The sequence below is a fragment of the Ochotona curzoniae genome, unplaced genomic scaffold (assembly GCF_017591425.1).
Source record: "Ochotona curzoniae isolate NIBS_2020 unplaced genomic scaffold, NIBS_Ocur_1.0 contig_4064, whole genome shotgun sequence".
Taxonomy (NCBI): domain Eukaryota; kingdom Metazoa; phylum Chordata; class Mammalia; order Lagomorpha; family Ochotonidae; genus Ochotona; species Ochotona curzoniae.
The window spans coordinates 6,144,668-6,161,746 of NW_024466107.1; the positions used below are offsets into that span (position 1 = coordinate 6,144,668).

At 47.0% G+C, this 17,079-nt stretch overlaps 1 protein-coding gene and 1 pseudogene across 1 annotated transcript in view; one reads left to right on the forward strand and one right to left on the reverse strand.

Annotated features, from left to right (window-relative positions):
* Nucleotides 1-17,079, reverse strand: part of LOC121158978 — a 31,199-nt gene that overhangs the window by 7,711 nt on the left and 6,409 nt on the right. The window contains exon 3 of the mRNA XM_040983962.1: nt 10,829-10,844. Coding sequence (XP_040839896.1) covers nt 10,829-10,844 — 16 coding nt within the window. The remainder of the gene's footprint in view (nt 1-10,828; nt 10,845-17,079) is intronic.
* Nucleotides 5,865-6,482, forward strand: LOC121158963 (annotated as a pseudogene).

Here is a 17,079-nt window from a genome sequence, read left to right on the forward strand (position 1 = left end):
GAACTAGATAAGAGATTTCAAAACTCTTCAAAACCTGCTCCTATGAATTAAAATACTGTTGGTTCTGTGTATCCATCTTTGATTGTTCCCTCTTCTAGGTTCCAAAGATGTTTGTTTGTTTGTTTTGTGACTTCCAGTGAATGTAATACTTTGAGACAACTTGGTAACAGTCTAAAGTTCAGCAATGGCGTACAGGTTCCAACTGAGAGCATATGGCCACTTCAGATTATTAACAGCAAGAAGTAATTCTAATCAACTGATGACAATTTTTAAAAGCAATTAAATATTTTAGAAAGTCGTTACCAAAACTGTTTTTATTGTTCTGCCTTGTAATGTAAGTTATGCATGTGTGTGTATGTTGTATTGTCTACATTCTGTGGTTGGTTGACCTATAGATTAAAAAAAAAAAGTACTCATATAAATTAAAACTATTAAGTTAACCAAAAAACTTTTTTTTTCATTCATGTAACTTAAATAAATATGATAGGTTGCTTTAAATCTGTTAGTAAAAAGAAATTAAAAATAGTTGTTTTTTAAGTCATTGACAGGTTTTTGCTTGAATTTTCTGATCAAGCAAATTGCATGTGTGTGGAATGTTGGTTATGGGTTGTAAAGACATTGCATTGTTCCAAAATATATATATATATATATAACGAGGTGCTAGAATACTCACTGCTTCCTACGAAGTCCAGTTTAACTTCCAGGATTCCTCATTGACAGACCATGACTTGAGACAATGGCCACACTTGTCCAATCTTTCTAGCCTGTTAGGTAAGTTAAGCCTAATTATTCAATAACAAGTTGGTAAATGTAAAAGATTGTTGCCAAGCGCATGCACTCTTGTCTTAAAATTTGCTGTAAGCTCTAGATCTTTCGGTTGTTGTTTTCGGAAGTGGCTGATATAGGACACTTGAAATGAGTAGGTTTCACTTGATGTTAGCAAGGAGAGTTAGTGACCTGCAGGTCGTGACTTGTTCCCTCGTTCTCCCTCAGTTTCAAGACAGGAAACTAATTCTACCCTGAAGGATTCTCAGGATGCACAGTTGTGTTTCCAGACCTCATAAAGGGGTTAATAATGTTATAAGAATGCCTGGCCACACCTAGAAGAAAAAATAGCATAGCCCAAAATGAAAGCTTAAATGATGACACAAATTCGCAGCTATGTTTGGACACAGTAGACATTTAAACCTCCCCTTTTTCAAGTCAAACTAAGGGAATAGTAAATATTTGTTAAAGACTTCAAAATGTATTTACGAGTTGAGTAAGGTGATTATGTTTCCTTTTACTTAGAAAAGACATGCCTTTCCTCGTGGACATGGTCTTACTCCCAGCAGAAACAACCAGAACATGCCTGTGACTTTAGATTTCTAGTGCAGGACACCAGTGATAAGGACTGAGACATCCTAAAGGCTGCCTCTGTGGTCTGCTTCAGCAGAGACCAGGGGAGAAAGAATGAGCAGAGCCACAAGCACAGGAAAGTACAGGTGGCAGGCCAACCCATAAGAGCCTTGAACGGTGATCTGTGGTCGCAGAGACTCAACGGGGACGCTCCACACTCAATGGAACTGGTTTTGCGGGTAGAAATCCAGAACGTTGGGCAAACAGCTGTCATGATTTCCAAGAATAGTGGGTCCTGCTAAGGAGCTGGGTCACTGCAAACACAACTGTCTTGGAATCAGAGACCTCCCAGGTCAGAGCTGCAGAACCTGTAGGCTCAAAGCTGAGAGACCCATCTCTGTGTCCCGCACTACTGGGGGGCACTGGACATTTCCTTTTAGAGATATCACCTATTCTATACTAACCTCCTTTTCAGGGAAGCCACATGATAGGAGTCAGTGGGATGTCTTTCCCAAGGAGATGCTCACACCTCCCTTACCGATTCCCTTCCGATACCCCATGCAAAGAGACTGACCGGCCTGGGCCTCACACACACACCAGGCCAGGCTGTGCCACCTACCTGATCCCCACCAAGCCCCACCTGTCAGTTTGTATTTGCCTCTCAAGGAAAAAGCTTTCTCTTGGTCTGGGTAATGTGTCTTTGCTAAGCTAACGATGACCCTGTCTTTCATTTCGGAGTTGGTGGACTTGCTCTGCTTGTGACATTTGGTTCCTTCACACTTGAAGCAAAGAGATTCTTTTCAGGTGGGCAGACACCTGAAAGCTCAGATGGCAACAATGGCTACACGCTATTATTGAGCCCCCTACCCCCCAAAAAAAACCACCTGCTGCTGGAGTCCTGGTCTGACTCAGGTTGATGAAACCAGAGCAGTCACCACACTAATTCCTATTGGCATCGGGGGCTTCATCAAGTAGAACAGGCTACAGAACAGAATGAGGGACCCCCAGAAAAAGAGCAGCTCAAACTGACTGCATTCCAGCAAGTACGCAATAAACAGAACAGGATGGAAGCCCTTGGCCAACAGGAAACTGCTTAAGTTTTAATTCAAACAAGTCAGAAAGGGCTCCATTACCACCGCATTGAATAAATCTTAATAAGTAGGCAAATAAATAAAATAAGGAGGCCAGTGGCATGGTGGAAGCATTTAAGACCTATGGCTATGGCACCCCGTATGGGCACGCGCTGGAGCTCTGGTTTTCTCTATTTTCCATCCAGCTCACTGCTAATGCACCCGGGAAAAGCAGCAGAAGGTAGGGGCAACTGAGAAGAGACTCCTGACTCCTGGCTGCAGATTGGCCCAGCTCTGGCCCTGGAGCCATTTGGAGACTGAACCAACAGATGGATGATCTCTTTCTCTGTCTCTCCTTCTCTCTGTAAGTCTGTCATTCCAATAAAAATACATAAATCTTTTAAAAGAAAACAGAAAAAGACTTCCCCTGCTTTCACAATAGCTAATGCATAACTCCTCCACTGGCTATTTGCAGACAACACGCTGAAGACGTACAAGGGCGCCTCGACAGAACTCGGTGACCTGATGTTCCCTCTCTACCAGCCCGCGGTTTGGAGTCTCTGTTTTTTACTGAGTAAAACTTCACTTCTACTTGCACCACTGTGTTGAGTCTTGTAATCCGTCACAGGCGCGAGCACAAAGCCGACTCACGTCACAAGTGATGATCTGCAAGAACAAATCTCTGAAGCTTCATGTGTGACTTCTCTTCAGAAAGCTAAAAAAAAATAACAACAATTCAAGTGCACAAAGGAATCTTTAAGAAATAGCTTCATAAAAATTCACAATATTATAAAGTGTCTCCTTTGGTGAGAACGACGGGAGGAAGGCTGGAAAAAAAAAAAAAAACAGGCAAATGTAGGTTACTTCTAATATTGCTTGTTGGGGTTAGATAACTGGTTATGGGTATTTTTGGTGTACTTGTCTCATACTTCAAGAGAGAATTAGAGGGCCCGGTGGAATAGCCTAGTGCCTGGAGTCCTTGTCTTGCATGCGCTTGGCATCCCCTATGGGCACCGGTTCTTGTCCGGGCTGTTCCACTTCCCTTCCAGCTCCCTGCTGGGAAAGTAGTCAAGGATGGCCCAAAGGCCTGGGACCCTGCACCCCCATGAGAGACTCAGAAAAAGCTCCTGGCTCCTGTTTTCAGACCTGCTCAGCTCTACCCATTGCGGCCACTGAGTGAGTGACCAGAAGATGGAAATTCTCTCTGTCTATTTCCTGTAAACCTGCCTTTCCAATAAAAATAAATAAATCTTTTTAAAAAAAAAAAGAGTGTGTTATAAATATTCTTTTTTTTTTTTTTAAGATTTATTTTTAAATTGGAAAGGCAGATATACAGAGAGGAGAGACAGAGAGGAAGATCTTCCATCCGATGATTCATCAAGTGAGTCCAATGGGCCGATACTATGCCGATCCGAAGCCAGGAGCCTCTTCCGGGTCTCCCACGCGGGTGCAGGGTCCCAAAGCTTTGGGCCGTCCTCGACTGCTTTCCCAGGCCACAGGCAGGGAGCTGGAAGGGAAGCGGGGCTGCCGGGATTAGAACCTGCGCCCATATGGGATCCCGGGCGTGCAAGGCGAGGACCTTTAACCACTTGCGCCACCGCACCGGGCCCTATATATTCTTTTTATGGATCAAATACTGTACTGGAAAATGAAAAGGAAGAATCCTCATATAAAACAGATTTGTCTTGTATATGATTTTTTTTTAAGATTTATTCGTTTTTATTGGAAAGCCGGATATACAGAGAGGAGGAGAGACAAAGAGAAAGATCTTCCGTCCAATGATTCACTCCCCAAGTGACGGCAATGGCTGGTACTCGCCTATTTGAAGCCAGGAGCTCTTCCAGGTCTCCCACGCCAGTACAGGGTCCCAAGGCTTTGGGCCATCCTTGACTGCTTTCCCAGGCCACAAGCAGGGAGCTGGATGGGAAGCGAGGCTGCCGGGATTAGAAGCAGCGTCCATTTGGGATCCCAGCTCGTGCAAGGCGAGGACCTTAACCACTACACTATCGCGCCGGGCCATTGTATATGATTTTCTTTTACAGGTTACAAAGAGAAGAAACCTGACAGACCTTTAAAAAAGACCAGGCCACTGGTAGAAATGGTTTTTGGCCATGGGGTTAAGGCAGAAGTTAAGATTCCCCTGTGCCATGGGCCCGGCAGAGTGACCTAGCGGCTAAAGTCCTTACCCTGAATGTGCCAGGATCCCATATGGATGCCGGTTCTAATGTCATTTCCAAACCACCAAAATCCATGCTACTTGTACAGGTGACCTGTCTTCATTCCACAATACCTTCCCCCTTTCCCACTCACAAAGATGGTACCTGCTGGGCAGTCACCAGGGGGAGCAGATGCGTGGGACCAAAACCCAGCATGAAGTAGACAGACTCAGAAAGATGTGTCCTAGCCAAGTTGAACACACAGAGAAAAGTATCCCTGGGAACCAGTGAAGGTGAAGAATTCAACTTAACAACAGTTTACAAAGGATCTCTACATGCAAAAAAATAAATAAATTAACATAAGGGGTGGGGCAGACTGTGAGGATAAATCCCACACGCTTCTGTGTAAGAATCCCCCACGAACACAGGGAAGAACAAAAAAAGAGGCTCAGCCAACGTTCTCCAGTTCCACTCCAAACATGGAGAAAATTAGGAAAAGCTGGAAGGAACTGGACAGAGCCTCGGAATGTCACACACAGCATCAGGAGGCGCAAGGCTGGAATCGGTGCCTCTGGGAGCTGCAGCCCTGCATTGGGTTCCGGGCCTGTTGACTTCCTGTTAGGTCAGCACTTCCATGCTCGGTCTTCATGGCTTCCAGGTACTTAGCCACGAAGAGCATGTGCCACTGGGTGCTGCAGGCTGGACCAGTCTGACACCTCCCAGGCCCAGCTCCCGTTAATGTGAGGTGAGTTGCAGGGTTCAGCCTGGTTCAATCTGTCACCACTCCCAGCTCTCTTTGTAAACCAGCAGGTGGGCCAAGCATGGTAGACTAGGGGCTAAAGTCCTTGCCTTGTATGCCTAGCATCCAATACGGTTAGCACCACAGCTGTGCTTCACTTCCAGCTTGCTGCCTGTAGCCTGCAAAAGCAGTAGAGGACGATCCAAAACCTTGGGACACTGCACCTACATGGGAGACCCAGAAAAGGCTCTGGGCTCCAGGCTTCCCATAGGCTTAGTTCTGGCTGTTGCAGCTACCTGGGAAGTGAAACAGCAGATGGAAAATCTTTCTCTGTCTCTCCTTCTCTATGTAACTTTCCAATAACAATTTTTAAAATCTTAAAAAAAAAAAAAAATCAGGTGTTGCAGTCCAACAGAGGCAAGCCCACAAGGCCCCCACAGACTCTGCCCCCAGACCCAGCCAGTTCTCTCACATTCTGGTGAATGCTGAGACCAAGCCTCATGTGGCACACCCCCTGCTCCGACACTGGTGGGAGAATACTGCCACCCAGCCCAGCCAGGCATGCCACCCAGCTTCAGCTTCTGTGTGCACCAGAATTGTGATGGAACCGACACCAAAACCAAGGTCCCCTTGATCGTGAACTCCTTAAAGTCTTTTCCCAACCAGCCTCGAAGTGACAGGCTAGACACCTAGTGGGCTTCTTCAGTAATGACAGGCAGCTATCACAGAAATTCACTCATCAGCTCCTTAGTGAATTTGACAAACAGGAAAATGAAACATTTGTTTAGTGACGTTATGAGTGACAGAATTAAATGACCAGGGAGAAAATGAAAACCATTTTCCAATCATTTATGGCATCTCTGTCAACATTCAAATGGCAGAGATTTACCAAGCATCCTTCCCGGACCAAGGCACAGAGGAGGAGCTGCGAGCCACGCGGGCATCAGCCCGGGGACCAGTGATCAGCATTTATGATTCAAAGACAAAACAACTTCAAACAGGACCGTATTCCTGGACGCCATTTCCCTGTGGATTTCTGGTTGCAATAAGATGACAAGTAAATATTAGGGAACCTTTCCACTTCACCTTTAGCTGAGCCCCCTCACTTTGTCGAACACGTCAGATCTCACTAGGGTATTGAAGATTTCTCTGCACACCCCTCCTAAAACTGTTCTGCACCTAAACTGTTGACATATGCCTTGTTAGAGTTATAAGCCAGTCTAGACTGCCCGAAAAACAGCCAGGTTCAGCAAAATTATGCCTCAGTGCTATAAAATGCTAAATACTATAATAAAAATAGACACAAAACAGCTGAATAGTAATCCATAACCATTTTAAGGTGTATAGAACCTGGTTGTATATAAACTAAAATTGAAATGTCAATGAAGAAGTCACAGGATGTAAAGAACTTGCATTTTTTTCTTTTAACATATTCATTACTCAATACTATGTCAATTAATTCTATAACATTATAAATTGTTGCTGATGTTATGTTGGGGCTTTTAATTGATCGGGATGATACTCTGCCGGCTCTACCTTCAGACCAGAGATGGTCTTCCCAAGAAGCCGTTGAACTTATCTGGATAATAAGATGCTGGACTCTATGCTTGGTATATGTTTGCAATGAAAGAATCTCAACTGAACTTGAACTGCGGTAATGCAACAAGGTGGAGGAATCCACCATGAGGGGGTTTGGGAAGGGAAGGGGGAAATCCTAGCACCTATAAAACTATGTCACATAATGCAATGTAATTAAAAAAAAAATACAGAACCCTCACCCCTTATTACCTGAGGAGGGTTATAAGAGGTCCTAAAAGAATCAAAATCCATTTTTACATAAAATAACATACTATTTGTTAAATATTTTTTAATTAAAAGAAATAAATTACAACAAGAAAAAAATAAATAAAAAGTATCCATCTCCAACCAAGACACAGTTTCCTGGAAACAAAGCTCTGCTCCACAGAAGAAACAAAGATGGCTTATGGGAAAAGATCTCTTCTCCAGGAAGCAGAAGATAGGCAGTAGCACAGAGAGCAACTTGCTGGCAGGATACAAACCATTGCTGGGGCTGGAGGAATGTGAACTGGTGAACATGGGATCTCTGTGTGTGGGATCAAGAGGTGTCCTCCTTACTCAGTAACTTTCAGATGACTTGCACAATAAAATCTTATTTTGGCAGAAAAAGAAAGAAAGAAAGAAAGAAAGAAAGAAAGAAAGAAAGAAAGAAAGAAAGAAAGAAAGAAAGAAAGAAAGAAAGAAAGAAAGAAAGAAAAAAACTGTGCAGTTATAGAAAAAAAATGAAGAAAAATGGAATTCTAGGAGCCAGCATCCATATGCACTGGCCACATGCCGTACCCAAAATGGCGCCGGCCAGAGAAGCCACACCTTCGTGCGTGGTGGAGAGTCACGTAGCTTTCGCGATACTGCGCAGGCGCCTAGCGCATGCGCAGTGAGCTGCGGCGTGGCCAGCGCATGAACACTGGGGACTGACGAATCCGGTCGCCCAGGACCCTGCTCTTATGTGCTGACCTATCATTGGCGGAGGTGGGGCCAGTCAGCACATAAGAGCAGACAGCCTGCCGGGGTTGGAGCCCTTTCCTCTTCCTCATCTTGGTACGCACAATAAATTTTACCGCAGAAGGTCGCGGCTGCCTCTTATTGCTGGGCGATAAGACACGTGGGCGCGACAACTGGTTCCAGAAACCCGGGACTTGGAGGGGGCCTCCCGTTTCGAACGGGACAAAGTCAGAACTGCGGCCATAAGACAGGTAAGGAGCTCTGAGAGGGAGAACTTTCGGGTGACTGGGAGCATAAATCGGAGGTATATGAGCCGCCGCTCCTGGTTATAGACATGGGCGCACAAGTCTCTCTGGTGAAATTTTTGCAGACGGTTTATGCCCTCCGTAAGGGAGCGGTCAGAGAGAGTGACAAAGCCCTTCAGTCTGCCCAGGATCGTCTCTCAGAAACAGAGCAGGAGAGGAGAACCGGTATGAAGCAAAAAAGAAAGGTGAAGCTAACCATGCATTCAGAGGAGTTGTCAGATAAGACCCCTCCTTACCCACTTCCAGATTTAGAGAAACTGAAAGTGGGATCTTCCTCATCAAGTTCGGAGACATCCGACGCGGAGGAAGGGTACAAGCGGAATAGGCGCTTAGAACGCAGACAACCCGCTGAAAACAGAGGAGGATCAGAAAAGGAGAAGAAAGATAATGGCGGTGCTACTGCGCCGGCCACGCTCGGCCCATGGCCTCAGGGCTCTGGAGCCATTTCACTAATGACTCCTCCTGCTGTGACGCCATCTGCCCCGCCCATGAGTTACGGTGCCGGCTCTTCCTTCATTGATCCAGCCACACGCCGGGAACTTCAAAATATGTTCCCCATCTTAGAAGAAGAAGGGGAAAGAGTTTACAGACAGGTAGATGCAGCATTAGTGCGAGAATTGGCCATGTCTGTAAAGCAATATGGTCTTCATGCCAATTACACTTTGTCCCTGTTAGAACGTATGGGGGGAATGAATATGACCCCCTCTGATTGGCAATTTGTGGTGAAGGCTGTTCTCCCTAATATGGGATCATATCTAAATTGGAAGGGATTATGGCAGGAGCTTTTGGCTGAGACCGCCCGCGCAAATCAACAGCGCGGCGGCGAAGCTTTGACGTGGACCTATAATATGCTTTCCGGACAAGGCCAATACGTTGATGATCAAAATAGCTACCCATGGCCAGTGTATTCCCAAATTTCTACCGCAGCTATAAAGGCGTGGAAGGCCCTTTCACTCAAAGGGCAAGAGAAATTGGACATTACACAGGTTAAACAGGAACCGGATGAGCCCTTTGCCGATTTTGTGGCACGTGTAATGCAGGCCGTGGAAAGGACTTTTGGAGAGGGAGATCAGAGCACCAGAATGGTAGAGCAAATAGTTTGGGAGCAGTGTAATGCAGAATGTAGAGCCCTACTTAAGGATCGTAAATCCAGGGGAATTGCAGATTGGCTTAAGATTTATAGGGATACAGGAGGCCCTTTAACAGCTCATGGGCTAGCAGCCGCCATTTTGAGGTCTAATCATAGGGAGAGAACATCACCCGTGTGCTTTCAGTGTGGCAAACCAGGACATATGAAAAGGGAATGCCGTGCAGGGCCTCGTAATAAGCCTCCTGGGATGTGCCCACGGTGCCGCAAAGGTAGACATTGGGCCAATGAATGCAAGTCAGTGAAGGATATAAAAGGACGCCCTCTCTCGAGCAAGGAGCCAAAACACCCCTTAAGCCAGGAGTCAAAAAACGGGAGATGGGGACCGAAGACCCAGGTCCCCTCGACCGACCGGGCACCCTTCCGTCATGCACAAAGGAACCCTCCCAAGAGCGACACCCCGCAAGCTCGGACCTCTGTGCCGCCACCGGAGTCCTCTTAAAACCAGAGGACGGCATTACGCCGGTACCGGTCATCTTAACAGACACGGTGCCACCTGGCGTGGTCGGGCTTGTGATAGGCCGAGCAGCCTTGAGCTCTCAAGGGTTTATTGTGACAACCGGAATTTTGCATCCGGAAGCTAGCTCATTTTCAGTGCTGTGCTCAGTCGCACGAGGTGCCTTTGCTGTCGCGCCAGGTGATCCTATAGCCCAACCAGCCTTGATTAGTGCAGATAAGAATGTCCAGGCCCAAGTAGAGGTTCCTTATATAAATTTAATGATGGATATGGTCGATAGACCCATGCTTGAGTTGCAAATGGAGAATAGACCGTTTATGGGGCTTTTAGACACGGGAGCTGATAAGAGCATCATAACCTCTAAGTATTGGCCGCATGATTGGCCTTTGATTCAAACTTCTCACAGCCTACGCGGCCTGGGGTTTGAACAAGCTCCATCCCAAAGTGCCAGAGCCCTACAGTGGAAGGATAAGGAAGGCAATTGCGGGACAGTCACAGCATATGTCCTGCACCTACCGGTTTGCCTTTGGGGAAGAGATATTCTTAAACAAATGGGGGTACGATTAGTCTCCGGTGCCTCTGGTTATTCTGAAGTCTCTCGAAAGCTGATGGATAAGAGTCATTCCTCTTCTTATCCATATCCTTGGCAGAATCCAGCCCTGCCGGTTACTGCCAACCCTTGGGACCATTGGCTCTTATGTGGCCTAAATGGCTCCTGCACAGATCTCCAGCCCTTTTCCATGTTATTGGGCAGTGCCGTGGGGACGACCCGTTTTCAGCGGGATGCTAATGATTTTGATTGGTCCATACACCAAAATGTTTCTGGTAAAATTATTCCCTTCTCCCCCACCCCGGTCTGTGTGACTAGCCCGTTTTTGTTTTTATTAGTGAAGGGGGTAAAGGATGTGAATAGAAAAGAAATTAATTGTTCACAAGATTATTGTGTGCTGGCGCAATGCTGGAATACCACTGAAGGTTGGGATTTAGCTGTTGTAACGGCCCTACCTAGATGGATACCTTGGCCTGTAGAAGCCCCCTCCGCTATGACGCTCTATCGCCAGAAGAGAGATTTTGGCATAACTGTGGCAATAGTGACTGCGGTTGCCATGGCACTTGCAGCATCAGCCACAGCAGCGGTGGCCCTGACCGCTGGCATTCAAACAGATACTACCTTGAACAACCTAAGTGCTTCTGTGGCTACAGCATTGCATGATCAGTCTTTCATAAATGGTCATCTCAAAGGAAGCTTGATGGTTCTCAATCAACGAGTTGATTTAGTTCAAGAGCAATTAGATATTCTGCTTGAAATAGACAGTTGGGTTGTCAATGGCATATGCAAGGTTTATGTGTTACTTCTATTCCTTTTCAAAATGTTTCAACGGCTACTAATCTTTCTCGCCAGCTTTCTTCCTATCTTTTAGGAAATTGGACGAGAGAATTTGATATTTTACAATCTGAGCTGAGAATTGCCATTGTTCAGATTAATTCTACACGGGTGGATCCTGTTGTTGCTGAAACCCTGGCCACTTGGATTTGGAACATCACTTCCCATATTAAGGAATGGGCTGGAGTGGTTGTGCTGATTCTGCTCTTGTGCGCAGGCTGTGCCCTATGCCTTTTTTGCCTGTGTTGTCTGAGACGCCGTGCTCAGTGAGATCGTGTGGCAATACATCAAGCTTTACTAGCCATGCAGAATGGTGACTCCCCCATGGTATGGTTGAGCATGCTTCAATAGGCTTAGTTAAGAGCATGGACATCATGGCTCCTGCACCTCAGGCCATTATGGCATTGCACTGAGTTTGAGCATGATGCACCCGACTAGCCCTTGCACCTCGCAGGACTTGTCCATTGCACGCGAGAGGGTAGTCACTCTTATAACTGCCTTGTCGAGACATTGCTCTTTACAACCGCCGTGGTTGTAGCCCATGACGGGTAAGATAGACCCAGACAATTATTGGTCTAAGACAGGGACTACGTCAAGCTACGCAGCCTCCCTATGACGGATCGTGCACCTTGAGTCTACAACCTAAGACAGGCCCATACCAGCTTATTTTTCTATTGTATAAGAAAGGGGGAGATGTTGCCAGCCGCATCCGTATGCACTGGCCACATGCCGTACCCAAAATGGCACTGGCCAGAAAAGCCACACCTTAGTGCCTGGTGGAGAGTCACGTAGCTTTCACGATACTGCGCAGGTGCCTAGCGCATGCGCAGTGAGCTGCAGCATGGCAGGTGCATGAACACTGGGGACTGACGAATCCGGTCGCCCAGGACCCTGCGTGATCATGACGCCGACCTATCCTCGCAGAGGTGGGGCCAGTCAGCACATAAGAGCAGACAGCCTGCCGGGGTCAGGGCCCTTTCCTCTTCCTCATCTTGGTGTGCACAATAAATTTTACCGCAGAAGACTTCACTCGCGTCTGCCTCTTATTGCTGGACGATAGGAGTCGTGGGCGCGACATGATGGCACTGGCATCCCACATGGGCACTGCTGATTGGAGTACTGAGCGCTCCACTTTCAGTCTAAGTTCCTAATAATGTACCTGGGAAAGCAAGGGGGAAATGGGCTTCTGCACCCACGTGGGAGAGCTGGATGAAGTTCCTGCCTTCTGCCTGGCCCTGCCCTGATTGTTGTATTCATCTGGAAAATTAACTCGTCGAATTAAGATCGCTCTCTTTTTCTGTCTCTCCCTCTCTTTCATTCAAATAAAATATATCTAAAAGAAGAAAGAAAAGCGGGCCAAACACAACTCACTGAGAAAAAATTCAACTCTCCAGCAAAAATATGAGATGCACATGCCCTCACAAGCCCTTGCCTTCCAATGGCCACACTCTCAATTTTTGTCCGTTTTAGGTATGAAATGATGACCAAGGCAATGTTGTACCATTTCAGATGAGGCCACTACCTGCAATGCCTGCATCCCAATTTTGAGTGCCATTCTGAATCCAGGCTACTCCCCTTACGATCTATCTCCCCATCTTTTGGTTGATGTTCCAGGGAAAGCAACAGAGGATGGCCCAAGTGCATGGGTCCCGAAAAAGGTGTTGGCCAGGGCCCAGATGATACCTCAATGGCTAAATCCTTACCTTGCACATGCTAATTTGGGCACTGGTTCATGTCTCAGCTGCTGCACTTCCAATCCAGCTTCCCGCTTATGGCTTGGGAAAGCAGTAGAGGACAGCCCAAAGCCTCGGAACCCTTCATGCATGTGAGAGACCTGGACGAAGCTCCTGACTCCTGGCTTCGAATAGGCTCAGATTCAACTGGTTTCAGCACTTGGGGAGTGACCAGCAGACAGATAATCTTTTTCTCTGTCTCTTTTTGGTTATCTGCTTTTCTAATAAAAATAGATGAACCTCAAAAGGAACGGAGGAAGGAAGGAAGAAGGATATGGGGGCAGAAAAGGGGCTCCTGGAACCCCACTGTCTCAGCCTATTGGAACTATCAACTTTGCACTCTCTTGTGGTCAGCAAGTTTGTTCTGTAGAACCTCCTGCCGGATGAGTGCCATGCTGAAATGAAGACAAGTTAAAAACCTGCGTCTCAGCTTGTCTACAGACCAGTGCCAAAACAGCAGCTTGCAGGACACCAGGGTACAGAAATACCCCAATCGTGTGTCTAAAAATTAGACCAGCTGGCCAACTAGCTACTGCTTGCTAAAAGCAGAAACTTCCCTATATGCAAAGCTGAAGTAATTTCTACAGCTCACATCTGGCTCTCACTCAATCAGCACTGAGTGTCCCCAAGCCAGAGTAGCACCACACATCCCTTCTTTGAGCGAGACCGTCCGGGGAGGGGCTGATGGGATGCTGAATCCCACAGTGTGCAAAGTCCAGGTGTGCTGGACTGAAGACTGGAAGATTTATGGGGAGGGGACACACTGTACACAAAGACTTTGAAATGTAGTCTTCAGAAATATTTATTCAAAAGAAGTAGAATTAGAGTCCAGCGCAGTAGCCTAGTGACTGATGTCCTCACCTTAAACGTGCCAGGATCCCATATGGACACAGGTTCTAATACGGGCACCCCTGCTAACCATCCAGCTCCCTGCTTATGACCGGGGAAAGCTGTCAAGGACAACGCAAAGCCTTGGAACCCTGTACCCATGTTGGAGACCCAGAAGAGCTCCTGGCTTTTGGCTTTGGACCAGCTCAGCTCTGGCCATTGCAGTCACTTAGGGAGTGAATAATTGGACAGAAGATCTTCCTCTCTGTCTCTCCTCCTCTCTTTTGAGTCTGGCGCAGCAGCCTTGCAGCTAAAGTGCTCGCCTTGCACACACCAGGATTCCATATGAATGAGGGTTCTTGTCATGCTTCCCCTCCAGCTCCCTGCCTGTGGCCTGGGAAAGCCTTGGGACCCTGCATCCACATGGGAGACCTGGAAGAATCTCCAGGCTCCTGGCTTCAGATTGGCTCAGCTCCAGCTGCTGTGCTCACTTGGGGAATGAATCATCGGATGGAAGATCTTTCTCTTTATCTCTCCGCCTCTCTGTATATCCACCTTTCCAATAAAAATAAATAAATCTTAAAAAAAAAAAAAAAAAAGTAGAATTAGAGAGAAACAGAATCCTCCATCCATTGGTTCAGTTAAATTCTGACGGCAACCACTGGGGCCGGTCCAGGCCAAAGCCAGGGGTGCTTTCCAGGTGCTCCAAGTGGGTGCTGAAACCCCTTGGGTCATCTTTTCCGGCCTTCCCTAAAAGCATTGACAGGGAGCTGGAGCAGAAGCGCATCAATGATCTTAACCTATGTCAACACTATCCCTGAATATAACTGGCTAATCTAACCTGTTTCTAAGTTTCCTTTTGTCTGCTTCACACTTCTAACAAAGAATTGGAAAAAATCCTAGTCCAAAGAAAGGAGCCGTCAGCCTCTGAAACCTGTGGGCTGTTCTCCAAGTAGCTCACACTCTGATGTAGCACACTGACACCTCCCGACAAAGGTGGCTGCCTGCTTCCGGAGTAAGAGAGCAGAGTGGAAACCATCCCAGGCAAGTCACTGATGCAATCTTGGAGGCACCATGGCGCCACCTCTGCCATCTAAGGGCAGGGACAGGGCAATGGAAAACGCAGTCAGAGAAAGAACTGAGTCCACAAGAACAACAGGGCACAGCCTGACTCGGTTCTCTCCTACCTGACATTTGGGTCGAAAGTCAGGGTGTTTGTCTTCGGGTTCTTACACCAACCTTGTGAGGAAGCCACGTCTCTGTCACCTCTGTTCTTCCCCCCTTTCTTCTGGGTATACATAGACCCGACCCACGCTGTCCACAGGGAGCTCACACGAAGGTACAATCCCACATGGACGGGTCATCTGGGAGGCTGCTTCCACAGTTAGTACACAACGGCTGGTTTGCCAGGCCTCTCACCACGGCAACTCTTGGGAAATTTTGACAACACCTGATTCCCAGCCTCTCCAACGTTGGTCAGTTCTCTCTGAATTTTCCAGTTTAGTGGTGGCCAAGCAAGTATGTTTCCTGTCCAACTTCTATTAGCAATTCTGATTAAAGCTGAGCATAAGATGAGAATGGAATAAAAAAAAATAAGGAAGGTAAGACTCAGACATAATGGAATAAGCTATTTGATTAGTGCTTAGTTAAACGGATAATGTACCACAAGAGAAATTGTCAGAGGTTTTACTCTCTTGGCTTGAGAGTGGATATGTAGCTTGAATCTAAAGAAAGCTCTGACCGAGAAGAGGATCAATGCGTCAAAAGGGCAGGTCTTGCCAAAGTTGAAGCATCTTATTACCAAATGCCCATGCTTGTGTGGTCCCTGGTGCCCCCAAATGGCAGTGAATTTGAAATGGGTGTTTCTCCCGTGAGCATTTGCTTAGTTCAGGAAGTTGTGGAAAAGGCTTTGCTGGGATAAAAGTTCCTGCTTCTAGAAGCAGGGGTCTGGTAGTGAGTGCGGGGCGAGGGGCGCGTGTAGTGTTTTTTTAAACATTTTTTAAATTTTATTTTTAATGAAAAGGTAAATTTACAACAGGAAACACAATGAGGAAGACATTTGCTTTGCTGCATCACTGCCCAAATGACTACAATGACCAGAGCTGAGCTGATTCGAAGCCAGGAGCCTGTTCTAGGTCTCCCCAAGCATGTATAGGATGCGAAGGCTTTGGGCCGTGTTCCGCTGCTTTCCCAGGCCACTAGCAAGGAGTTGGATGGGAAGTAGAGCAACTGGGACATGAACCTGCACCCATACAGGATCAAAGCAATTGCAAGTAGAGGATTAGCCAATTGAGCCAATTGCTCCAGTCCCCCCTTTAACAGGTTTAAGACGGAAAACACCCATATGGAGTGTCTTGTGTTTCTTCCCTTTGAAGACCCTTCCTGCCGCACCAGGCCACAGGTTGAAATGTATCAGTGCTGATCACACAAAACCCACAGCAACTGAAAGCATGGGTGCAGGGTGACACAACCCAATGTCATGATGATGTCGATGGAGGGCTCTTGTCTTACACCAAGAGATTACTAAGTGCAGACACACTGAGATGCACAAAGTGACAAGTGTATTACAAAAGTGAGACCATAAATAAACATACACACCTGAGCATAGCCTGTCCTGTGTTGAGAAATGCCAGTTATACGTGGACCAGGGGATTGCCCAGAGGGAATAAGGGGAGGGAGGGAGGGCACCCCCACAACACTGCCAGCTGTGGTCCCCAGGAAAAGGGGGAGGGGAGAAGGGCAGGGAGAGAGAAGAGGGAAAGAGGGAGACTGTTCTCTCTTGGTTGGTTTCTCTAGTGAGGCAGGGGCAGAGGCCTCTAGGGTGTGAAGCCAGCTGAGAGTGCTGTGGCACCTCCACATGTCCCACAGGAAACTTGGCCTACGTAGCCCACGTCTGTGTCCTAGCAGTCCCATGCCGGAGCTCTGCTCCTTGCTCTCTCATTGGAGCCACGTGGCGACTTTGCTAACCTTGGATCCTGCTAGCCCAGCAGCTTCCTTCCCACCCCGTCCACACACTAAGACCTTCACAGCCACTCAGGAGCTCTTGTTCATTTTTTCTTCTGCGTGTAATAAGGCCCACTCTGTCATATCCTCGTCTACAAAATTCTTTTCCTCAGTGAACATTCTCCGTGCAAAAGGAAAGCAAAAATGAACTTGAGAACAACTGTAACCAACACCTGTTCATGCTGGTGAGCAGACAGGGGCGCGTGAAACACCATAAACACCAAAATAGCAAGTTGTGAAAAATACAAGCGAAAAGGTGAATTAAATTTGGTACAATAGCAATTTCAAATGCAGGCCTGGCCCCAGAGCTAGTGGCTAATCTTCATCTTACATCTGCCTGGATCCCATAGGGGCGCCAATTTGTGTCCTGGCTGCTCCACTTCCCATCCAGCTCCCTGC